The following is a 27,940-nucleotide window of genomic DNA, read 5'->3' on the forward strand; positions in this document are numbered from 1 at the left end:
AAGGTCAGAAAGGTTGACAGCTGATAGAAAGAAAAAGTGGAAGTGGTTTGTTTACTGTTATTGTTGTTAGAGAAATAACAGTACTTTAGGCACAATCAGCAACACTTTGTTGCTGTGAGTGATGTTATAAACAGTGTTGTACTTTCTTCGATAGCAAATAAGTATTTAAAGTTCAAAAGTAGTTTATTGATATAAACTAAATTGGCTGAGTACTGAAGGTAAAAGTAGGCCTAATGGTAACAAGAATAGTAGTATTATACTAAATCTATTGCCTTGGCTTTAGTTTCATTATTACTGATTTTGTGAAATACAAACATCATTATTAACCTAATCTCATTAAATTCAAATTAAAAAAAAGTGAAAAAGCTATTCTAGAGGTAGCAAAAGCTAAAGGAAACTGTTTAAAATCACAGACCTTTTTCAAAATATATGTATCAATCACCTTTACTGTGAATTTGACAGATTTTCAAAATTTCAGATTTTTTTTTAAGAGACTGAAAGTGAAAGTCAGGTAGTCGGTGAAATTTAACTTTAAAGCTAATGTTAGTGTAAGTTCAAACAAAAGTTAGTTAAGTTTGGGGTGTACGTTAACTGACGAAAACTCAAAACTAATCATAAAAGCACAAGAAATATCAATGAAAACTTCAGTAGCCAGTAAAGCAAATCACGTTATGTGTACTGGCATTGCTCTAACTAAAGAATTAAGCTTGTTGTGTGGGAGTTCGTCGCCTTTACCAAGAAGAAATCTTCGAATAAACAGAATAATATTAAAACACCCAAAAAGCATTTTGAAGAACTTTATTTAATATGGTGAGGTGTCAGGCTAGATTTGCACATTGTATGTTGGGGTATACAGCGAAATTGAAATTTCTTTAAAATTGGTCAATTTGTTTCATAACAATTGCAGAGCTTTATAATAATTTGTGTATACAAGTAGTACAATTAACATCTCTGACATTTCTGGAGAATTCAATTCCAAAGTGCACTGTTGTATCAATATGAAGCTTCTTGAAAGTAGCAGGCTTGAAGCTCTAAACTCAGCATTGTGTTTTGAAACTGGGGACTGCAAAATAATAGGGAGGTAAGAAACATTGCTTTTAGAATTTAGTAATATTGTCACTGTTAAAGTAATTTCTGTCTCTAAAAATGAGAAGCAACAGAGATTCATTGTATCATTGTTAATATTGTTCTGTTGATTATTGCTTTTATCATCAAAATCTTACAGGTTGGTTAAAGCAATGAGTTTAATTTAGTATTTAATAAAGAGTAAAGTAAAACATAATTATGAATCAACTTGCTTCTTGCCTTTTTGTAGGTAAAATTTCCTAAAAAAGGTACATGTAACAGTCTTGAGCTGGTCTCTGTATTTTGTTTAGATATTATGTTTTGCCAAACAAGATCTTAAAATTTCAGTCCTGATGGAATTTCTACACCATCATCAGTAAACATTTATATAACATTACATGAACAGAAAATTGCAATTTGTAGTAATTTTTTTTTATCTTGGCATGCATATCTGTTTTACTTGAAATTATTTAGAATTAAAATAATTGTTTTTATTGTATTAATACAGCTTTTTTTCAGATTGCAAAAATGTAAAGTCCTTTTTTAAAATTTAGTTTGTTAATATTCTACTTAGTAGAACCTTTTAGGAAAAAAAATGATTTTTTAGTAATGATATTGAACTAATAGACAGAGAAAGCTACCCAATTTATAAGATGTGTAAACTTTTGTATGCAAACTTAAAATTTAAATATTACAAACCTTTTTGGTTCAGAATTTTCAATTACTTTTTTTACAAAAAATTTTATGTTTTTACAAATGGCTATGAACTGCACATTTCAGAGTTTTTGGGCACATCACTTATTACTTAGTTTTTCTAGTATCAAATTTTTATTTGCTTGTATCTATTTTCAATACTTGTAAAATTTAAAATTGCAAATTACATTTCACACTACACATGCAAGAAAAAAACTAAGGTATTTTAAGTGTTTGGTTCATTCCATTTTTCTAATAATTACTGCAAATACTCAAATGCCTAGCTAAAAATAAGCACATAGTTTAGGAAATGTTAAATTTGTAACTAAAATACTTGGATATTTTAACTGAATGTGGTTCAGTGGATTGACCCTGTGTTGAAGAAGGAATTTTGAGTTTAGTTAAATATCTACACAAAATGTAGCAAGCTTTTAAGAAAATCTAGAATTCTGTTTTACACAAAAAATGAATTGCATTGCATCAGTCTATAACATTTCAAACCATTTTTTTTCAGAGGTTGAATAGAAGATTAAAGCTAATGATAAACATAGAAATACAAAAAATGCATATTTTATAAAACTATTTCAGATGTGCAAACTATCAATTTTGTTTTGCTTGTATCTGTTTTTAATACTTGTGACATTTAAAATTACAAATTGTATTTCAGTGTAATGTAGTTATGGCATAAGATTCTTATGCAAAGGAATATTGAAAATATGCAAACTTGTTTTCTGTCATTTATATTTATGATATAGCAGAATTAGCTACTTATTATTTTTTTGTATTATCAGGATTGAGAGTTACTCCTGCAAAATGGCAGGAGGGGACAAACGACTGTTTAAAAGCATGAATGCTGATCCAGGTACTAGTCCTCATGACTTGCAAGCTCTTTCTCCTCCTCAAAGTGTGTTTACTATTCACAGTCCCAGTAGGGTGTACAAGTAAGGTTCTTGTTTTCTAGATATTTTGGTTGACTGCCTTCATATATTAATCCAGCAATAATTTAATTCTAATATTTTTTATAATTAAAGGAAATTATAATCTGTTCATTGACAAATTTAAATCCAAAAATGTTGATGATAATTGGTAATGAAGGGTTTTTAGTGATTATTATAAATTCAGTGTGTCTTGACAGGTTGTTTATAACAAAGTTTCATGTGAAATGTTTCTTTTTAAATGTAAAAAGCAACAAATTGCTAATACACATACATAGCTAATGTGGTCTTTTTATATTGTTAATGTCTTATTTCTGAACTAACAGAAGTAATAAGAGATTATCACTATAAAAGTAAATAACAATGTATGCAAAAAAAAAAAAAAGTTTATCCCTTCAGGTGTGATGACTTTTACTCTCAGAAACTGGTCTTCATTGACATTAAATTTTTCTCACTTAGTTGGTTTAAATAATAATTCACATATTTTTCAAGTTTTTATTTTTAAACAGAAATAACAATTAAAATAGTAAAATGGAATGCCTCAAACTACTGTATTTGGCTTAATAACTGATCTTTAAAACATTTTTATATCTTACTGAAATACTAATGTCTATAGTTGCTATATCTAATTGGTGGATATTCTGAAGCCTGAATAAAAAAAAAAAAGGGGGAATTCAGGGCAGAAATGTATTGTATGGTATACAAAATTGAAGACTGATATTTTGTTTAGAGTAATAAATTAAAACTTTTATAATGTTAAGAAGAAATATTTAGCTCAACAGCAGCAGAAACTGTATTTAGTAGGAAAACACATCTAGCATTTAGTTAGATATTTGTCTTCCTGAAAATGTACAAAAATGTGAATTTTGTGAGAAACCCAAAGGAGTATGCTGGTATATAATTAGTTGTAAACATCAAAGGTCACAGAAAAACTTATCGTGTGAAAGCTATTTCAGAATAAGCGAGCATATGGTAGTCCTCATGGATTTTTGATTAACTCTGTGTTAAAATATTCTTTTTTCTATAACATATACCATCTGCTAACACTGTAGCTATTTAACAACATTGGCTTTGCCATTGAAGCATTAGTTTTGTATGCTCCAGTCTTTTATACCCCACCTAAATGGCATTAGCAATATCTGATATGCAGGTTTCTCCACACATATCAATGCACCCTCTATCCTGGAAATGTATATAAGCACCTCATTCAGGTAATGTATCTTCTTTTTCTCTGAAGAAGTGTTGTATGTCATTCTGTTGTGGATTGTGATTTTTGAACTGCCTTGTGGATTTCTGTATGATCATAATTTCTTTGAAAAAAATCAGACATGATCTTTGGGGGTATGAATTTGTGTTACTGTTCTTGCTTTGTTTAGAGTCTGTACAGTCTGGGGAGGCACTTTCAGTTGAGTCTGTCTGTGGTTAGATAGGTTGGGAGAAGGAAATGCTTGGCCTGGGGTGTTTTCTCATAGGGCTCTTGAAGTTACCTTTTTTATTTATTTTTTTTATTCTAGAGAGAATTTTGACTGTTTTCTGATGCCTTTATTTACTAAGTCAGCTTCTTACGAGTCCAATTTGGATCAAACATCTTACTTCTTTTTCTCAGTTTTTTTTTTTTTTTTTATAAACTCGATGTTTTTTTTTTTTTTTGCTCTAGTAGCTGAATGTTATTTTCAAGTCCCCTCCATTCAGTCTTTCTTGCAGACCTAGGTGGGGTGGTGTCAGAGTGAAGTTACCACTGTTGATGGACACCTGGTACTCTTTCAATTGCAGATCCATGATTACTTGAGGTTCTGATATTGAAGTTGCTCTTGTTATTTAGGTTTTCATTTCCATTATTCTCTGAACTTGTGGTATTTCCACTCCAATCTGAACATTGGGGTGTGGAGTTTCAGTCACTTCCCATCCAGCTCCAGTCTATGAAATGGGAATGTGGGCTCTTACTTACTGGGATGGTTTTATCTCTTAAGTTTTTGGGCATCCCTTCAATCTCTGAATTTTTGGAATGAAGAAACGTGCCATCCTTTTAGTAATCTCAGTGCAACTTATGGATCTCTAACTTCAGTCCACTAGATCTTCCAGTCTCTCTCATCAGGAGAAACATCTTAGTTTTGGAGTGATTTTTGGTTTGTGTAAACTCTACAAGGAGTGGGTGTAATATATGTGTGTGCGTGCACATGCATGAATGTGTGAGTGAGTATCTATGTAAAAACCTACTGCCCCTGTGCCTTGAGTTTATCTCTTCAGATATTTCCCTTCAGGGATGAAGTGTGTCATGTAGACCAGGGTATATGAATGAAAAGCAAATCTTCATTTTGCATCAATAATTCAAACTTTCTTCCTGTCCAACAGCCAATAGTGCTTGGTCTTTCTCTTGCAAGTACCATCCTCACAATACATTTTATCAATTCCTCAGTGGACGCTTTTAAATTCACTCTCATAGAGAGATATACTTGGGGCTTTTTTCAAAATGTGCTTCTTTCTCTATGAAGCATATTCCTGGTTTGCTATGTTTTGTTTTTTTTTTGGGGGGTGATGAATTTATTAAATTGTCAGTATCAGCCCTCACTTTCTTCTGACCAAATAGTTTCTCTGTAATGGGGTTTTTCAATAAAATAGCTCTAAGTTTGGTCCTCTATTGATCATTTTAGACATTTATTGATTCTATCAACTACCAGTTTTGGAGTTTTCAGTTTCACATTCTTAGGTTTGGTAGTAGAAACTTTCAGTTCTGATTGGATGGGATTCCTCATCTGTGCTTTTACCCCAATTCATCTATTACTTAGAGTTCTGGCTATGTTTTGATTCTCTACTTGTGAGTTGTTGTTAGACCCAGATTGGCTGGTTTAACCATGATTTCCTTTTCTACAGTATCTTCAATTGAGTTCATCTCTGCATATTCCTCTTTGGCTATTGTGTTTAGGCATCCTTAATCCCACATTTTACACCAAGACTTTTCCAAGCTCATTGAGGTTTGATATCCCTAGATATTTGGGATATAACTTACAAGGAGTTTGAACCTACGTGTCCATATTTTGTTTCGACCTAATCTTTATTTTCATCTACTCTCAGTTATTATAAACATCTAAAGGTTTTTGACTCCTCATTGCTATCCAGCATTATTTACAAATGGCCTTTTTAATTAATTAACCAAGATATTAAAATGGTATTATGGTATGCCTTGTCTCAACAACCATTCGAGCCTTTAGCCTCGAGTACCATATATCATCTTTCCTCTAATGGGTACTTTTGGCTGCTTGCATGCTAATGTTATAAGTTGAAGTTCTTGGCATGTTTGTAGAATCTCACTCTCTCTCACCCTTAGGTCTTACTATATCCTGATAGGTCATTTCCTTCTAAGTCTCTTACAATAAAGGAAAGGGATACATCCCTCTCCACAATTCTTTTCCAATCTTTTTCTCATCTCTGCATTTGGTTGTAATCTGATCATTTAATTTGTGCTGTCAGGACTGGAGGTGTTAGATGACTCACCTTTTCCTCATTTTGTTGGTATCCTTCAGTTTCCTGAGATTTTTCCCCTATTTCTTAGATGTGGATTCAGAAATACCTACGTATTGCATATTTTGATCTTTACAGGTGAGGAATCTTCCGAGTTGCATCTAGTCAGATTCAGCACATTTATATTCTTTGTTGTACATTACATTTATCTAATGTGGAGACATTTTACAGGATGTTATTTGAACTTTTCCCATTGCCTTTCTCACACGTTTTTTACATGACCTGGCATAATTTTTCAGGGAGTTTTAAAAATGTCTGTTGGATTGCGAGGAGGGGGTACATTTTTCATTTTGTCTCTTATTTTCAGGGTCCCTTACATTTTACACTGTAGTGTGTGTTGCCCAGATAGACGTGTGCTTTTATCAGTCCAATTCCACTCTAGAAATCAATTTAATATTTGATACTGGTTCCATAATGCTACTTAGGCACTTACCAGATGGTATTACAATATTATTATGGACTGCCACTCATGGCTATCATGAGTAAAGCTAAAAGGTATTCTGTCTTTTGCTGCTGATCTTTGGATTGAATAAATTGAGTTTGGTTTGCTTGTAAAAATTTAGGAAACTTCATTCACATATTGCATAGTTTCCAAAGCACTCTTCTTCAGGAATTCTTACATAATTTTCTCCCTAGGTTCTACTAGTATAGCTAAGGAGTCCCTACCACATCCAATTTTCAGATAGTGAGGTGGTGAACAGAGGCTATTCCTCCAGAGTATTAGTGTGTTCCTCTCCTCTTGGAGAATAGGGCAGAATTGAGGTTTTTTTATACTCAGATCTTGGATGTTTTTTCCAGATGTCAGTAGGAGCATCACCAGCCTCTGAGGGAGGCTACTTGTAATACCAGTTCAAACTTAACACTGTGCTATCTGTTTGGGGTAAGCCCAGCCCTTATATTTGACCAATGGCAATTTCATATCTTGTTCATGAAAGGAGGTACACTATCTTCTTGCAATTGTGAATGCAAAGTGGTCCTATCCTAAGTCCTTGTTTGATACAGTTTTTCATGTCTTCTACATAATTCTGGAGAAGTGGAATGCTCCTTGCTAATTTGGTTGGGAAGGGAGGATGAATTTTCATAATTCCAGGCTGTAGAAATTTTGTTACTTGGGTTGAGTTAGGCATACATGAACCCATCATTCTGAGTCTGAGTTGTTGCCTTTTCAACTTCTTCAGGTCGAGGAGAAAGTTTGTTCACTTACAAGTTGCTTACTTTCTTGTCATGATTCTGGTGATTCAGAATACATCACTTTATGGCTATGGGTTTGGATCCAATCAAAGGTATATCTATATACAACATTGCAATCCAATATCCCAAGTCATCAAAGTAAGATATAGGGACAAAGACCCCTTAATTTCAACTCTGAGTTATGGAATCTTTGCTGTTTGGTTGGGACTGACCTACAGTGTTTATTGCAAATATTCTATTCCACCCTTGATATAGGAAGTAGGTTTTGGGTGAAGAGCATGCTTATTCCAGACATAGTACAGTTCCTCCACTCATGTACTACTCTTATCATAATACATCCCTGTTCTATGCATATGCTTTTTCTATAGATAATGTTTATATGGCTCATCCATCTTCTCAGTGTGGGATTATAGCTATGGTATCAGTAGATGGTGAATATATTTTGGAAGTTAAAATGTACCTCAATTGAAAATGTATTTCCAATAACACTTACCTCTGCTGACACTTTGCCACCCTTTCTCCCTACTAAGTGCTGGTTTTAGTGACTAGGATGGTGTACATCTTGAATAAGAGATTACATAATCTGAGTGAGGTGTGTATATAGAGTACCAGGATAGAGGGCACAATGACAAGGATGGAAAGATTTGCAAATTAGATATTGCCAAGAGCATTTAAGTGGGGTATGAAAGATTGAAGCATGTAAGACCAATGTTTAGGTAGACAAAGGTTATCTATGTTAGTGGAAGGAAGTATTATTGTAAATGAGATAGGAAACTGAATTGAATTTGAATCAACAAACTGATAAAACTGAATTTTTCATGAACTGAAATGTGGGGGAAAAAAATAAACCAAACAAATTTTAAAAACTTAAATTGAAATCAAATTTGAATTGAAATGATAATAAAAAACTGAAATTGAAGTCAAATCAATAAAAAATATCTGTTTCTAATTGGAAACTTTTGATTATCTAACTTTTCATTGGTAGATGATAACTTGCTGCATGTGTTATTCTCCCCATTAAACTCAAATCCTCAGGTTAATCTGGGCTTTTCATTTGTGTTTGGGTGTCCATTATATCATCCATTTTTTTTCTCCACATTCTTATTAACCTCATTAACCCTTCCCTTAATCTGTCCTATCATATTCAACTTTTGAAGGGAATGGTATTCTTACAAAAATGTATTCAGCTTCCATTGTTTTAAGTTATTAATTCCTTAATGAGGCTGCTGCTACCTGGAAAGTGGTTGTTAACTGTATTTGTATATGTGGTAACATGAAACAAAATCAAGAAGGAAGTGGTGCCTTTAAAACTTTTTGTGGATTATAAAAATGACCTTGTTGAAAAAATGACCAATCACTTACCTTTCCAAATCATAGGTCAGAATATATTTAGAATTTGACCTTATTAAGCCTAAAATCAGCTTCATTTGATGTAGACATGATCAAAGTCTTAAAGGAAGCTTGCTAATTAGAAATGGAAGGGCTATCATGTTTTCCCATGAATGAATACTCAGTTACTTTCATTTTGATCAAATCCAAATAGCTCTAAATCTGGTAAAAGTTTCTGATTCAGCAGTATAAATGCATTATATTTCACTATAGGCTGTCGATGGATTTATGACATTTTAGTATGTTATAAATAATTGCCTTCTCTGTAGATTTGAGAAGTTATGAAGTAACATGAAAGATTTTTTTGTGATATTAAGCTCAGATTCAACATGGATCCATCACTTGAATGCTAAATAACACCTTTGGAGAGCATGATCTTATAAAACTCAGAGGCAATACTGCTGAATGCAGTGGACAGTAAACTACACTTTTAACAATTAAGTGTAATGCAGGATTCTTTTTAATGATATATATTTCTTAGCTTTTGTGATATAAATTAGTTAAGGCGAACCCTTAAACTAACCCTTTTAGAGTAAAATTGAAGGGTTACCCCTTTTTGTATACTTACGAACATACATGTATATAATTTTAAGATAAAATTACAAAGAGATTACATATGGACAAAATTACTAAGATAGAGTATAGTGGAAAAGAAAATAACCAATATAGACAAAGGAAGATTGAAATTATTATATGTAAATAATGATTGCATAATTCAACAGTAACAATAGTAGCACACATGTTTTAGCACTTTTCATCAGTACATTCATGTGATACCATATGTATCACATTTATCACACACCATAACAGATTCTCTGTCAATTTTATTCCATAACAGAAGCAGTGTACTTGTTCATTAATTTCATTATTACTTTATTTACATTATTCAGGGAATCTTCGTTAATATCTTTGTCAATATCTTATTTCTGAAAAAGTCCATTAGATGTTAGAAATGCAGATGTGGTGAGTTAAGAATTATACCATTACATTGATTCAGTACATAAAATTTTCATGAAGTTGTTTGTTCATTCAACAAATTAACATGTTCAAATTTTACACCAACATAGATTTGTATAAGAACAGAGATGTTACTGTATCCTTCTTCAATTGTCTTTAATTTCTTTGTCTTGGGATCCTCAAAAGACACGACTTTCCTATCGTCAGCATAATTATTCTTTGTGAAATGTTGAGAGCATTATCAGTGTTGATATGGTCCTTATGTCTGCATAAATGAATCCACTGCATTTTTGTCTTTTTCCTTAGGAAACTTAAAGTAACAAGTCTCCATTTTCACTTGTTTGTTTATTATTATTGAACAATCCATACACAGCACAATTGCTTGACATGTTGGCTATTTCTTTTGTCTTCTTAGAAAACAACTGATAATTAAAATCTTTTCCTCTGTAACATTTTTATAGTATGACACAAACTAGGCTGTGATATATCAAGGGAACTTTTGTGGAGTTAGCCAGCTGGGCCTAACTGAGGGGTACATGTGACGTCACTAAGCTCTGCCAATACCCGACCAAACTGTCAAACACTGCTCATCAGGCTATGTATATATAGCCTCTTCAATGCTCATCTGCTGCAGATAAAGCGAGAGAGAAATAGTGAACGTTACTTAGTCCATCTGTGTTGTATTAAGGAAGACCTTTCCTTTGCATATTTTGTTTCATTGCTATTTTTTATATTTTTCTACCCTTTTCAAACATGTGGTGTTACAAAACTAATAAAATATATTAATATTTCACAATTGCTGGTTCTTGTATATGTGCAAAAGCAACTTGCAGTAACTGGTTGCATTTTGGGTTTTGAAACATCCTTGTGCTACTAATCTAACCAAACATCTGGAGAGACACCATAAAGCAGAATTTGAAAAGCTAGTAAGAAAACACAGTCTTAATGATGAAAAGATCACTCTTTCAATATGAGAAGACTTTAGACCACAGTGACACCAAGTGCACAAAAACTATTCATGAGTTTTTTTATTCAACAATAAATGTTCCAATGGACATAAAAACATTTAATAATGCTATGATTGAGTTGGTGACCCTAGATGGGAGACCTGGTTCTAGATGGGAGACCTGGTTCTGCAGTAGAGAACTGTGATTTATGTAAAATAATTCAGTTAAAAAGGCACTTAACACAACAAAGGATCATAAGAAAATTTTGACTTTAGTTGATGAAAAAGCTACAGAAATTGTGAAACAAATAAGTGAAGAGCAAAAATTAGTGTTTTCACTGAAAATTTACATTGCATGTTATCTGGATAGATCTGTGCTTGCCATTAATGCCAAAGTAATTAATAGAGACTCTTCAAATAAGAATGTTAGCTGTTACGAACTTCTATTTATTTCATTTGGATGAAAACATCAAAGAAATAGTTATATGTTATTGAAATACAACATAAGTATAAATCAACTGTATTCTATGACTGCTGTAATGCTAGAAATGTAGTTAAAGCTGTGGAATTTATTTCTGATGAAAATGAGACTGCTAGTGATGAAAGCTATATAGGTGAACTAGATGTTATTAAACTAGGCAGTGTTTTTTCTGTTAAATGTGTTGCTAACACTTTGCAACTTGTAGTAAAAGAATCTTTAAATGGAGGACTGTATGCTCCTACTATATCTCAGGCATGAAAACTCTCTAAAAAGCTGCAAACTCCAGCTGTAATGAATATTTTAAAGACAAAGAAATATCATATGCCTATCATAGATATGGTGACGTGACAGTGCTCAACATTCAATGTGATCTCCTGTTTAGTGGAACTTCAACTATTTATTGAAGAGTTTGTTGAAATAACTGTAATGGACTTAACTTTTTCTTCAATCATGGAAGAAATTTCAAGAACTTATGCATGCATTAGAAAAGGTTAAAAAAGCTACAGTACAGTTACAAGAAGAAAGTTTAAATCTGAGGAATTTCTGTAAGGTAAAGTTTGTTTGCAAAACTGAAATACCAAAATCAAATGCCTGTTGGCTCATAGAAGTAATGAATGTGAAGGAAAAAGAACTTAAAAAATGAAGTTATATTAGCATCATTATATATAGATCATATATTTAGTGAAGCAGAACAGGAACAAGTCATAAATCATCTGATCATATGTAATGGCAAATTATATGGAATAAATTCCAAACTTTAAGTTCAAGCAAATGCAGAACTTGAAGAGCAGATGTTATCCAGTACATCAGAGGATGAGTTGGAAAACATGCTTGGAGTGGCTGCACAAAGCAAGAAAAACTCAAGTACTCCATGAAAGGCCATTTCTTTGGCTCTGAAGGACCTTGCAAATACTGATAAAATTCGAGCAGACAGCAGTCTAACTTCATGGTGATAAAGCATGAAGACTCTCATGAATTGGCTATAGTTGTGTAAGCTGTTCCAGTGAAACAAGTCAGAATAGAAAGGTTATTTTCTATTTATAGAATGACCTTAAGTCCCCAAAGAAAAAAAAATTGTTGTCTGAAAACATTGAGAATATCTTAGTTGTTCATTCTATTTTCAACTTGTAAGCTTATGTTATATAATGCTTGTATTTGTTTAGATAATAAAGGAATTACATTAGAAACCCCTTTTACTATTCCTATCTTATAGCTTGGTATTTTGTAAAACTATGAATTAAAAAGTATTAGAGTTAAAGTTTTGGAAAGAATTAGTGGACATTAGTTTCCATTTTTGGAAACACTTCTTACATACACATATTTCTGTCTATGACACATGAATAAACAATTGAAAGCTCAGAATTTCCTCCTATAGATTTTCTTAGTCATTTTCAAGTAGTACAACATCAAACTCATTCATTTGAAATGAGACTTCAAGCTGATTAATAGTTTTTAACCTGCTTGAAAGTTCATAATTTTTTAGACCCAAATACAACTTTGTTACTAAGCTTGATAAATTATAGTGGAATTCTATGGTATCAATATAGAATAATTGATTTTTTTGGTGATTTCAAATTTATTTAAAGTTTAAAAAATTTGTTTCACATTCCCCATGTGCAAACTTTGATAAGGCTTAGCAGTTTAAGGCATTCAGCAAATGTGTTTAATGTTTATAACTAGGAGTTAATTGTTTGTTATACTTCTATACTTTCTGTTCTGTATTTTAAGAAAAATAAGTTTAAGAACTTGTTTGTAAATAGTGTGTGTTTGTACATATAATGTAACTCAAATGTGACTTTTATAAAATACTAGTCCACTAAAATGCAGCCAATACAGGTTACTTTGTAAAGTCCAAAAGTCAGTTTCATATTCTTAGATATGCTTACATAAGTGCATGTGCACAGTGTCACTGTAAGTTCTATACTGTTAGAACATTTATTTGTGGTACTTGTAATGCATATTTAGTTTTCCACAATATTTCTTTTGCTACAGTGTTTAAGTGTGTGTGCTGCACCTGTGTGTGTGTGTGTGGGGGGTTACTGTATTATGAAGATATAAAGTTCATAATTGCTTGATTCTGTGTTCATGAGTGATCAAATCAACACTTTCATTTAAAACCCATGTATTATATGCCAGCTACTACATTTGTTTCTTTTTATATTCAAAGTGACAGTATTGCACAATTGACAAAATTCTGGTTGAGTTTTCATGTTCTTTGTTTTTTCTCCTAGAAAAAGGATTACAGACACACTGGTATTGCTATTGAGTAAAATGAGCGATGCCTCAGTTGTCATTATTTTTGTGTGTATTCATTTAATTTTTGTATGATTTGAGTTTTTTTCAGACACTGTTATCTGTTGCTAAGATGCATCTGTAAATTTAACAATAGTTAATAAGTGCTTTTATTGATATAGATTTTTTTAAACATTTATAAATACAAAATGATATTTGAAGATGATAAGAGGAAAATGAAAGTCATAGTGGATTAACGTTAATTGTTCAGAATTAAAACTGGATTTTGTCTACAAATCTTTATACTTTTTTTTGTGGAGTTAAATGTTCTAATCATTTTCAGTCATAACCAAAGCGATGATGGAGAGGGATCAGGCCATCTGTGTGACACTATCAGTCGCAAGACTTTGTTTTATCTGATTGCCACCTTGAATGCTTCCTTCCATCCAGACTATGACTTCAGTCAGGCCAAAAGTGATGAATTTAGTAAAGAGCCAAGTTCCAATGTAAGTATACAATGATGCCTGAAAAGAGGGGTATTCATGCTTTATGGTAACAATACTTTACAACCTCTTTTTTCCACCAATGATGGTATTCCTTGTGATAGTCATAGATGTTGGATAGTTGTTTGGCAGTGCCATTTCTACTACAGAGAATACTGGTGCAATACAATGAGGTCAATATTTTTGTACTTTATAAAACCCTTAAATATGCACATTTGAATAACACTATGTTACAAAATTTTTATTTTTTCTTGTTCCTGTGCAGAAAGTATTTCTCAATTGCTTATAGCTAATGTAAATGGAAAAGACCCATTTTTCTCTTCAAATTTTTCTTTTGTGATGTGGGATCATATAACGAAAACATGATGGGAGACTATATTTGGGGGCTGATATGTGAAAATGATTTACATTACAGTCCCAAATCTCAAGAAACTACTCACTTCTAAACATTTTTGTTCATTTTTGTGTAACTTTAGTATAGTATAAATTCATGTAAATCTTGATTCATATGTTTTATTCAGCCCTTACAAAAATGAAAATGTGCAAATTTGTCCTTTTTTACATAGTAAATAGGTTAATTTCTAAATTTCATTATCCAGGTCACAGAAGCAAAGTTTGAAGGGAATAATGGCCACTTTCTGTACTTTTACAACACAAGCAATTAAGAAATAATGCATACTATCCAGGAACAAAATTTGTGTTACATAGTGTAATCAAAAAGCACCAAGTTAATGGAAAATAAGCTGGTGAATTAGGTGTATGGTATACACAAATTCCCATTTTTATATGTACTTGGATTTTGTGGAGAAACTGGACTATTTACATGGATATGGCATCCTTTATAAAAGATATTTCCTCAGAATGTAGTGGAATAAATGTTACCTTGATACTTTACATAATTTACCTTTGCATATCTGTCATGTCTTTGAAAATTTATTTTACCATTATAACTGTAACCTACAAATATCATGAATCCTTTGGAAAAACTTATCAAACTTTGCATGAGTCATTCTGAAATGTATCATTAGCAAGATGATTATGAATCACACATAACTTGTTGCAGACACTTAAATATGGATACTTTTGTTCCAGTGTGACAATGTATTTTGGATTTTTCTTATGCAGGATACTGCTTGTACAATGTTTGACAGTCTTGTCTGTCTTATGTTCAGCTATTTGTTTTGGGACAAACTTACGTATTGTTTTTGGAGACCTAAATCCATATATTTTTTATGGTTCTATGGGATATTCCTGTTTTAACTGAAATGCATCACTCTGGTTATTTCTAAAGATATGCTGTTTAATTTTCTTTATTACTCTTAGCAGCATGTTTATTGTTGCTGATATTTATTTACTTCCTTTACTGATACAGTAATTTATAATTGTAAAATATTTTTCCAGAAGATCCTTATCATGGAATTAGAAAATTAAAAAAAAAAATCATTCAACTCATTCAGAAGGTTTCATTTTAGTACCATGTGTCCTTGTAAATCAATGTACTTCAATGAATAGCAACAGAAAGTTAAGGGTCCTTAAACAGATAAATCTAGGGACAGGGTGATTCATTCATTTATCAACCGATACCATAATTTGTGAACAATCTTCCATAACTAACTCTTAACATATTGTTATATCTATAAACTGAGTACTTAATGTGCAGTGTTAGGTATTAGTATTAATATTCTTGCATCTTAAACATGTATTAATATTGGAAACAACTGTGAAATGTTTTCTAATTGTAGAAAATTTTGTGAATAAGTATCACAATAATAAAAGTTTTAAATGTGAAAAGATTCAAACTTTAAACTTAAGTCCTTATTACCTAAAATTACAATAGATGAAGAAACTGTAAAGTTTGTTATTAAGTTTGATTAAATTTCATTTTGGTAATTAAGTTTGACATTTGTGTGATGTTATTTACTGTTAAATTAGAATTTCATGGTAATTTTCACTTTCTTACAGCATATATAAAATGGAAATTTTCTACTAAAAGCCTTGGTGTGGTACATTCAGCATCAGACATAATTTTCAAAACTTTTCTGAACACATGATATGCCACTTACTAGTGCCAATTTGTTGATGGTTTATAATGAATGACATACAGGTTATCAATAATAAAGTGGTTAACTATTTTCTCATATTTAGTTGAGATAGGCTAAACTCTAAGTTTTGTCAGTTTGGTTTATTTATTTGTAGTTTGGGTATTCATTTACTTTTAATATGTTACCGATTTAATATTTAAAATTTTGTTGGTGCATGCTAATTTTTAATATTTTATACATTTAGCCAATTCTGAAATACAAATTTGTAAGTAATCTCGTACATCTTTCTTACCCATGTAGTATACATTGATTTGATTTTTTTCATGTATTTATGGTTTTTTTTTCTGAGGATTATCATATTTTAGGACTAAAGTTGGAAGTCAAAATTTTGTATTTTATGAACACAAGTGTTAAGTGTTAATTTAACTTTTTTGTGTATTTTGAGGAATGTGATGATATTTTAGACTGATACAAAGTGCAGTACTGTTGCATATCAAGCTAATTAATGAGTTTGCTTTTCCACAGATTTGTGCATTCTTTGTGCAGGAAATTTTAATGAAATGCAAGCAAACAACACTTTCTAAAATGCAGATGTAACAAGAGTTTGTAGTTTAAACTATTAAGTGTTTAAGTAATGTATTATGAAAATTTTTTGAATGTTTCAATCATCCTCTAAAAAAAAAAATCAAAGCTTTTGATATGTATATCCAAAAGTATTGAGCATGTGGTAATGGGGGGGGAAGTAAGAGGTGTTGGAAATGATGTGCACTTTTTCTAAATTTGTTCCATCCAGGCTGAGAATTTAAATAGTGATATTATCACAATAAAACTAATGTTATTGAATGAGACTGTGGATTTTCTTATGTATTTACTATTTGGTTCAAAACTTTAAGTTAAGGCTATAATAATTAAAATTTTTATGTTGCACAATGTATTAATATTTTAACTTTCTCTGACTTTTGTTAAGGTTGCTTGAAATGGTCAACATTGATTAATCCAAAATATTATATTGTTATAATGGAAGACTATCTTCTTTCATGTAAAAAAAATACCAAAACTTTAGTTACAGTATTACACAGCTAACTTGTAAAAAGTTATTACATATCATACCATCATTGTAAAAATAAAATATTGCTCTGATTAGCATGGAAAGATTAGGTAGTGTTTCTAGTGTAATAATTCTGCATTATCCCAATATATGTTCTAGTTTTGGCCTGACATAATTTAGTGATTTAGGTGCTTGACTAGCAGTTTGCAGGTAATTAAATCAACCTATCACAGAACATGCTTACATTTTCAGCTCTGGGATAATTATTATGCAATGGTCAATTCCACTATTTGTAAGTAAAGAATAATATAAGTATTGGGGATGGATGCTGCTTACTGTTGTTATTTTAAGGATTAAGGATGTTTACCTCAGTAGCTTTCCACTAAAAATTTAACACTTTCTAGTGTTCATCTTATTATCTCAACTTTGTAAGGTAAAGTCATAATTATCAAAAGTTTTATTTGATAAAATAAATTAACATTAATCAATTTTTTATGTTGTTTGACTTTAAATTTTGGCTACTTGAAGAATACAAGGTTTTTATGTTGGTTAAGTATATGCTTGCTTAATAAGTAAAAGGAATTACGATTATTTGTTTCTCTTGGTTGGTTACACAAAATATTTGAGTAACTATGATGTTAAAGATAAACGTTTAAGGCTCCAAAATTGTTGTAAACATTTATAAACAGGTAAAACTAGAGAATTGTCTAAAAATGACATTTTTCAAAGTGCAGACAACTAATAAATGGATACCTTTTCCTCTGATGTAGGTTCTGATATGATACTTTACCTCTTTTTGTAAATAGCTATTGTATTTCAGTGCTTGTCTGTACAATTGCACTGCAAAATGAGGAGTGATAGTTTGGTAGAATCACATGCACCATGAGGGTGTGTCACAATCCTCTTGGTGAAGGTTTGTCAGATAATTATTTGCAAGCAAGATGTATTTGAATCACATTGACCTTAATGTATGTGGGGAGCTCAAGGCTTGTGGAATGTGAAAAAATGGCAGCATTGAACAAGAATAGCTATTTATATGAGAGAGGTAAGTACCTATTGGAAAAATTACAACTTTAAAGATATTCAGTATCCCATACACCACTCAACATATACTTGATGTCAAGTGTCAGGCAGCAGGCACTGTGATATGTTACTGCTTGGCTGTTCATTTATCTAATCTGAAATAATATTACATTGGAATATAACTATTTTCATATAATATGGCCCGACATGGCCAAGTGGGTTAAGGGGTTCGACTCGTAATCTAAGAGCCGTGGGTTCAAATCCTGGTTACACCAAACATGCTTGCCCTTTCAGCTGTGGGGCATTATAATGTGACAGTCAATCCCACTATTCATTGGTAAAAGAGTAGCCCAAGAGTTGCTGGTGGGTGGTGATGACTAGCTATCTTCCCTCTAGTCTTACACTGCAAAATTAGGAACAGCTAGTGCAGATAGCCCTCGAGTAATTTTGCACGAAATTTGAAAAACAAACAGTCATACAATATGTAAAAGAGAAAGTGTTATAGTTTAAAATGCAGGTTTTTAGAGGGCATGTAGTTGTTTTAAAAACAATTTTATAAAGGCTTGTACAACCACTACTTATTGTAAATATGCTACACATATTATTTGATTTTTAATTATTCATTGCACATATGAATTAATGATGTAATTATACAGAAGTAAACATCTTGCTAGGATAAATGTTTCCTTCATTATTTGGAAAGAATTTGTCTGAGGTGGTGATAACCAAGTACTGATAACTTTTGTGCTATAGCTAACAAACTATATAGTAGCTTTTTTTCTTGCCACATAGGTGTTTCTGATTATGTTTACTATTCTTTTCTTTAGTGGGTGATGTCTGCCATTGATAACAGTTTGTGGACTGTGGCTAACCAAGCATATAGTGCTTTACGTCCTCAATTATGGACTGCTGTTGATCATGAGATATGCCTCTCTGAGTGTGATATCTACAGGTAAAAGGAAATTGAGGAAGTAACTGTTTAAAAAGTGTTGTTTCTTTGTGAAAGCAGTGACTTGATTTATATCAATAAACTGTTTTATCCACAATTTTAACTATCTATTTACTGCTGTTGTGTAATTTTTCTCAAGAATCTGTGTTAATATTTATTAAATAATTGTAGTTTATATGCTGTATGTATTCTGTATTTTTAATATATCTTGAATTTAAATGAAGTAGAAGCATTTGGGAATTTCTTTAATTACCAACTTGTACATCATTTCTTTAATTACCAACTTGTACATCATTTCTTTAATTACCAACTTGTACATCATTTCTTTAATTACCAACTTGTACATCATTTCTTTAATTACCAACTTGTACATCATTTCTTTAATTACCAACTTGTACATCATTTCTTTTGTTGATTACTTAAGCTAATGCAACATAGCTCTGAAAAGATAACTGTAGCTGTTCAGTTAGTCATGATGGTTCTGCCCAGTTTTGAAGGTTGACAACTATTCCCCCACTGTCTGTGCTAGTTTTAACCAATTATAGTTGTTTCTTGAAATAAAGAAATGTGTATTTGCAGCATTATAACAGACATCGCTCATGATCTGAGTAACTGGTGCATATCATTATTAAATATAGCTTTTTTTAATAAAACTGTTAAGGCCACTGATTTTCCTTGTTTATTGACAAAATTACATACAAGATTGACATAATATGATAATTTTTAGAGGGTTAAATTGCACTACAGAAGTATCAGATTTATAGAAAATGTCTTGTGATTCTTCTACTCATTTTTCAAAAATAATTCAGAATTGAGATTTATTCCGTAAGAGATTTTCATTTAATTTTATATATATATAATTTTGTTTAATCATGAATTTTGATCTTCCACTTTGAGTGAGCCTTAAATGAAAACTTTGATTTTTAAATTTTTGAATTTTTTCTCTAAGTATAATATGGAAGAAAGTTGAAATAGCTTTCAACAAAACAGTATTGCTAACTTAATATTAAAAACTTAAATTGTATAAACATTAAACTAAAGGTAGGAAAGTTAATTGAAAGTAATTTTGCTGTTTGGTTCTGACTAAAAATCTTGTGTTGTGAGATAATATTTAGTACACAGGCAGTAACAACTAAGAAAAGAAAATATGCACTATATTTCTTATGGTAGGAAAAAAAATTATATATTTCTACATGTAATGTTGACAGTAACAATAAGGTTATTTTCTTTCAGTTACAACCCAGACTTAGAGTCAGATCCATATGGTGAAGATGGCTGTTTGTGGTCATTTAACTACTTTTTTTATAACAAAAGATTGAAAAGGATTGTGTTCTTTACATGCAGAGCTGTGAGGTAATGTGTGAATATGTCTTAGTTGCTGTGGTTTAAAAACTCATTTTGTAATATTATGTGCTATGATATTTATAGCTAAAGATGATTGGAAGGACATTGTTAGGAAAATACATGTTCAAAATTATATGTGGAAAAATATATTAAGCCTTATAGCTCAAGTATGTTTATTCTAATGAAATTGCAATATAATAGATCAGTTTTAAGATTACTAAGTAACTACATATTTGTTAAGTGATTTCATTCAGAAAGGTTTAAAATTTTAAGTCCATAATCTGATACATAAATAATTTTATATTTTTAATTGGCATTGGGGTTCTTTTATATTACTCTTTTTTTTTTTTTTTTTTCAATTGCCTGGAAGAAACTTGGATTATTTGTTGTCAAAATTTGTCATTGTTAATGAGTGGTAGCAGTATATTTTTAGTTGAGAAGATATAACAACTTTTAATGTTTAACAGTTTGAACAGTGTGGAATACTGCAGTGCAGATAGTGCACTTACACAGAACTTCAGCTTGGAATTGGAGGAAGATAACACTGAACCAGGAACTGTGTAAGTGTAGTAGTAATGCTGTTGAAACTTTTATTTGGATTTTGCTATCTTTTGAAATGTTACTTTATAATTTTGAGAAAAAAAAAAGTTAACATAGTAACAGGTAGGTTTTTTACTTCTTACAGTGATTGCTGTATTTCAATAATTTTTCAACAGTAGTTATAAGGCTGTTTTAATAAGCTCCTCATGAACCAGGGGGGGGAATGATATTTTTGTTAACAAAACAAAACTACCCAATACAGTTTTTCTTGATTTGAACTGAAATTTTTGTAACATTTTTATTGTCTAAAAAGAAGGCATTACCATGCTCTTTTATCATTGGGTTTGTGAAACATTATACAAAAGTGATAAGGTGACTGAAGTCTGTCAGTGCATCACAAGCTTATCAACCAAGCACAAGAAACATAGATGTCTCCAACTACCATACAGAGGTGTTCAGGAACCATTTATAACCATCTTGGAAGGTACTGTGCAGCAACCTGACTACAATATTATACCTGTAGCTCCTTTCAAAATGTTCCTGCCTGCTCATTCTACTGTTGACTATAGTGATGTTTCAACATTTACTATTGAATTGAAGGTGACATCCTTCATATCTCAGTTGAAAGCTACAAATAAACAGGTGATAGCAGAAGTATAAACGATTGGCAGTTGCTTAATATGAATTTACTCTCAGCAGGTAGACCTTAGTACTAGCTAGTATGAAGTCTTGAGGATGTTGTATTTCACTTAAAAACGTATCAATGAAACAAAAACTTGTTTTGAAAAGATGTCCAAAACAACCATATTTTTTGTGAGTTTCCAGATTGAACTTTTAATATTTAACAAATTGCAGTGTAAGGACACCCCTTGACTCCTGAGGGACATGTTAATTAACTAAAAATACTCACTAAAGATTAAGTTAAGCTTATTTTAAAAATACTGTGAGAAATGTTTACATGATTTTAAATATTGTGATATTGAATCCTTGCTAGAATTTCACTCATAAAAAAAATCTTAAGTCTGTATGAAACTATCAAAAGTTGAAAGTGGAATGATCTGTTTAATTGAACGCACAGTATAAAAATTAATTTTGAACATCAGTACGTTTAGTTAAATTAAGCTACACAAAGTTCATTTTCTTCCATAAGCACACAAGCAGTTATGAAAAATGACACCACACTAAATGTGACATTTCATCATTTTTTTGAGAATTACTGATGAATCAGTGATAACAATAACTACCAAAAATTGATAATAGTCTTAACCAGTGTATATTTTTTCATGAATAGTAAAAAAGTATGAGGTTAATTATGAATGTACAAGTAAACGTAGGGATGGTTAATATCAATCCTTCCAAACCAATGCAAACAAGATAGTAGATTGTTGGGATTGCATTTATGTTATTCCTACATAACAGCACTAGCATTCAGTATAGTAGATTATTAACAAACAAATGTTGGAATACTGATACAAAAATTCATAGCCAATGGATTTAATAAAGAAACTTTAATTAAAATTATTAAACTATCCTGTAACAATTATAAGAATGTATTAAATAAAGAAATAAAAATTAGAGAAATGTTACTTATAATTTCCAATAACTATATTTAGTTATGAATAAGGTCATTTAAAAACTTGGCACAACTTTATGCAGATGTACACCATGCCTCGTACAAAGGCTTGTTTACAGCACGATAGTCACAGTAGAGTTAATAAATGGGTGGCAGTTGGAAGCTATGCAAGTTTATTTAGATAACTGGATGGAATATTTCATGCTAGTATAATTCATGTACTGTGCTGGCCATTAGTGCATTTCTACCATGTTGGGGGCTGGAATGCTAACTTCAAGAGGTAAGTTTTCAACTTGCTATCCCCCAAATGGTAGTATCTTATTTTCTTATTCTTATTTCAATTGTTTCTTTACTTTGGAGAGCAGTCACCTTCCCTCAGCTGTCTGCAGGCAGTGAAGGGTGATATAGATGTGGGATGTTGTGGGCTAGAGCACCCACATCTTGCTCTCCTGATTTCTATTTCTATATCTATTGCTACTTTTTTATTTCTTATGTGAGACTGGTGAATGGAAGTTAAGACTGATAGATGTTTTATCCCCAATGCAGTATGGGTACTACTTCCACAAATGCCTCTATAACCTAGGGTACATTTTATAATCCCACATTATAGCTTGCATCCTGGGATCTTTTTAATTAGTACAGCATTTTTTGTTAAGTTTATTTTTGTTTTGGCTTGTTTTTTAAGTTATAAAAAACTAATATAATTAGTGAAAGGCTTAGATTTGCTGTTTTACACGCAGTCCTTCCTTTTGATTTTGTTTACTTGAATTTTAGTGTTAATGTTATTTACTTCATCAATATTAATTTTCTCTAATATATGTATTTATTGCTATACATGCCATCCCTGACCTCTTGTTTGCATTGCTTTGAAAAGATTGACATCAGCCATCCCTTCATTAACTTCCTTTTTTTAAAAAGCTATTCTTGACTTGTTTGCTTTTTTTTCACTGCAGTAGTTCATTAGACATTCTTATGTCAAGTTATATTTATAACCAAACTATAAATACAAAGAAATTCCAACTGTAATATTTATTTATCTATTGACTGGTAAATTCTGTTTCACCCTGTTCTGAAGCTTTTTAAAGGAATACAAGATTTATGTAAGAAATCTAACTTCAAAGGGTAATGATAACATCATTTATGCAAATAATTTAATTTACTATTTTTTAATTACTACTAGTTAATGATAATTATAAAATTGGATACTTCATTTGAAACTATGGCACCTCAGTGAAAGAAAAACAGGAAATTCAAACTTTTTGCTATGATATTTACAGACATTCCCAGAACTGGTGGCAGAGTTATTATGTAGATATTGTTATAAAAGGAAACTGTAGTATTGTAAAGTTCTGATGACCTATTGAGGAGACATTCAAAATACCATTTTGATGAACATTTCAAGCCATTCCTACTTAGGTATTATTACTGCCTTTCTGATTATGTGTAAACCTGGTTAATTTCTATTTTATTGGAGTGTTTGAAACAACAAAAAATATCCTTTTCCTGTTTAAGCATGATCATACTGCTGTTAAAGTTGACTTATTGTACTGTTGAAAATTAAACTAAGTAATCATTTCAAAGAATCTCTAGCTAGATTGATTACTGTATCTGGAAAAATAGAAAATAGTTGTAACTCTGTGGACAGATTATTAGTGTTTAGTATGTTTGCATAGATAATCCTTTAGTAAGTTTTTTGTCTTGAATTCTAAAACACACAATTTTTGTAAAACATATAACAGTGTTTTATATTTATATTTTAGCACTGAAATGAAGGAATCACACTGATTCTGTAATAATACCAGATTGACATCAACACACAAAGTAGTTCGGACACCTCTCAAATCAAGATGAAGCTAATGTCCAGAAATGATACGGAGTATAATTGATTTCAGTATATGAAAGGATGGAATTGATACAAATACTGTCCATCCTGTTTTTAAGCTAGATTATATATTTAAGACTGTTTTATTCTTTTCAGAAATATGGTTATAATTAACATGAATTTTGTTTTTCAGTTTTAAGTGCCTGATATTATAACTTGTATTATTAGAACGTGTTTTACGAAGTTAACAGTGTCAAATTATTTTTGTTCTTTTAAAGGTTTGTTTTAGAATTTTAACAGTTTCACATTATTCATTGCTACTAATTAATACATTTATAGTTACTTTAATATGAGTTAATTTTTTTAATGTAAAAATATTACTTTTTTTGTCTCCAATTCTTTATAGTTTGAAAGCCAAAATAACACTGTCTCAATTGTATGCTAAATATTTAGAATTATTGTACTTTATACATATAAGTTCAAATTTATTTAAATAGTCACTGGATAAAATATAATATTAAATAAATAAAACAAAAGCTGCAAAGATGGAAAAACTTTAAAAGTAAATAACACTTTTTAATTTAAAAATAACATTTTGGGCCTACACCCTTTATCAGGATGTAAATTATACAGTTATCAGTAGACCACCAATATCTGTACATTTTATGTCCTGATAAAAAGGGTTCAGGCCCAACACATTGTATAATGCAAAATTAAAGTTTTGTGTTAGAAATCATAAATTTCTTTAACCACATACATTTAATTGTGTTTAAGAAAATGTTTTCTGTAATATAAATGTTTAGGTTATAATGTGTGGTAATACACATGTACTTATCTCATTAAAACAACAACAAAAATATGGCATTGTTGGTTGAACTTTTATATCACTATTCATGTCTAGTATTTATAAATATGAGAGTATAGTTTGTCAGTGTTTCAGTTTTGAGTTACCTTCCAGAGTGTTATGTTTGTTACTTAATGTAAAGTTTCTGATAGTTGAGCTCTCCAACTTTATACATGTTTAAGGTCTGGATCTAAAATTTGAGAAGGAAGATAAGTCATTTGTGATCCATTTAAGAAACTTGTAATGAACCACAGCTGTGTTTTATTTCATATTCTTTAGTCAAAAAGTAAATTTTGAAATTATTAAGAAGGGACACTTTTTGTGATGTATGTTGGTAAGTCTTTTTCAAAGTTGTATTTAATTAGTTATGGACTAGATAACCCTGCTTCTTTATACTAGTGTAAAGAGATTATACTCATTCTTTTCAGGAAAATACATAATTTAAGCCATTTTATTCCACTATGACAATTAGTGTAGTGGAGTTATTTCTATACAACTGGAAGAAGTGCATCAAACCTCGAGATAAATTAACTTGAACACATAAGTGATGAAAGTGATGCAGGGTTGTCCATCATCTTGATATCAGGATATTCAGATATCAAGGTTGTAGTTATATGCATTCTTCTCATGAATGGGTTCTTTTATATCAACATCATGTTTGATGAAATCTGCCTCTGTTGGTTTGAAAGAGTAGATATACTAAGTCAGTAGATGTAGCTTTTTGTTGCACCCTGTATGTCATTTCTGATATTCAGATAGTTGTATCTTTTTTGCTTTTATGGAATACTTGTGATACACATAGTAACATTTCACATAGGGAAGGTTGGATAGATTTGTTAAATTGTGTATTTTTGGTGCACTTGGACTGCGTAAGTATACACAGTATGAATTTCATTGAAAAGAGAAAATGAACAAGCCTTGTTTTCTTGTTTAAGAGTTAGTTGAAATTCATTAAACTCTGAGTTAGCCATTATCATGATCTTATTTTCTTTCATTAAGTCTAGAAATTCTGTGTTAAGAGTTGGATGCTTTTCATTAACTTTGGAGAATATAGCTGTGTGTGTATTTTAATTGGTAATTTGAGCTATAACCTATGTTTCCTATAACTTTTATATTACTATTAAAGTAGTTCTAAACTAATTTTCAAGTGTTTTGTGGTATACACTTTCAGTTATTTTTTATGTATGAATTACAGTATTAAATATTTTGGAGGATCCCCTGACTGTTGTACCAGTAGCACTTAACATTCATGGGAACAACTATTGTTTATAATGTAAAGAATACCACAGAAACTGGCTTACAGAAATATACACAAGTTTTAAAATAACCATAATGTTGAACTTTTATGTATGGAGCATCTGAAGCTTTGTTGACCTTATCTTTCCAGTTGTCTATAGGGTTGGACCATAGGACTAACCTTGTATTGGAAAAGGAATGTTGACTATAATTCCAAATTTACTTTGTGTATCTGTGTGAAACGTGGAAATTTTTAGTAAAATGTACAGGCCTTTATTATATAGAAAAATCAGATATGTTACAAAAGCATTTGTAGCTAAGATGTATCTCAACTGACAATGCTGTTTTGACTCAAACAAGAGGGTGAGGTGACATTCATGTGAAGAACAGAAATACTTTTGTCCATTCTATAGTTTACATATTGTACTTTCATAACCTCTAAGAACCTCTGAAATTCATACTGACAGTTTTTTTCAGTATCCCTGGATACTGTATTTGATATTTACTCTCCTCTCTCAGGAACCTTGCTAAATCAGCTGTGTAGGATAAAATCAATAGTTGTTAACCATGGCATCAGATATATATAACATCATGCTGAGTGGCACTTTGTAAAAGGTCATAGTATTCACTTTGATTTCCACATATGCAAATAATTTTGATGTCCTAGAAAAATATTTTTAAGGGTTTTCCTGCATACCAACAAATGAGGTTTTCTCTAGCAAAATGAATCAAATAACAGCATTTATTAAAGTAAGGCTTTGTTTTTGTACATTTATTTGTGTTACTCTTGTAAATAATGACTGTAGTAGTATCATTTTCTGTGCATAATTGACACAAAGTTTAATACATAAGTTTCGTTGAATTTTAGGATGCAGTATGTAAAACGGATTTCTTATGACAAATTGTATTTAGTAGTCATTATTGCTTATTTTGGAAGTACTTTTGTCTTTTATGATTGCAAATGGTAATTATAGACAAAATACAATAAATAGAGAGAATTCTGGTTAGGTTTGAAATATAATTGTTTCCACCTGATTTCTGTCATATGTGACAAAAAATTTTTTCATTTTGTCACATATGGAAATAGTTATCATAAAGGTCTTTTCTGTGCTTAGAAAATCTTTCCATCTATCCAACTCATTAAGTAAATTCAAGTTGAGAGTAGTTTTTGATCATGCTCAATTAATTTTTACCCAGTAAGCTGGGCCAACCACACCTTAAATGAACAATTATTATTTTTGTATACTGAAAAATATTGTTAGTAAAGAGATGGCTAACTTGGTGGTATCTCCCAATTTATATTACTGATGTTTACACTGCATTTTATAAATAGTTAGCTCAGGTTAAAAATTACTGAAATATTTTGCATGTACTGAAGCAGAATGACTAGAAATTTATGGTGAATTTAAAGCAATACTTTTAATTTAATACACTTCCAAAATGTAACTGAAATTAAAACAAAAATTACCAAAAACAGAAGAAAAACACCAACCAGAAGTACTAACGTTATGTATGCATTTGCATATCAAAGCAACCTTTGTCATCTTACAAATGGCACTAGATTGAGAACACAGCTAACATTGCTGCAGTATAAACTTTATTGAATAG

General features: G+C 30.9%; 1 protein-coding gene across 1 annotated transcript; it reads left to right on the forward strand.

Moving 5' to 3' along the window:
- On the forward strand, positions 1 to 27,817 carry Maf1 (repressor of RNA polymerase III transcription Maf1). Its single transcript, XM_076501750.1, has 7 exons — positions 1 to 1,081; positions 2,550 to 2,699; positions 13,752 to 13,914; positions 18,852 to 18,976; positions 20,207 to 20,326; positions 20,785 to 20,877; positions 24,191 to 27,817. The coding sequence occupies exons 1-7, from the start codon at positions 999 to 1,001 to the stop codon at positions 24,213 to 24,215; spliced, it is 759 nt and encodes a 252-aa protein (XP_076357865.1). The 5' UTR covers positions 1 to 998; the 3' UTR covers positions 24,216 to 27,817.
- Positions 27,818 to 27,940: the final 123 nt, after the last annotated feature.

This window comes from Tachypleus tridentatus, chromosome 5 (genome assembly GCF_004210375.1).
Source record: "Tachypleus tridentatus isolate NWPU-2018 chromosome 5, ASM421037v1, whole genome shotgun sequence".
Taxonomy (NCBI): Eukaryota; Metazoa; Arthropoda; class Merostomata; order Xiphosura; family Limulidae; genus Tachypleus; species Tachypleus tridentatus.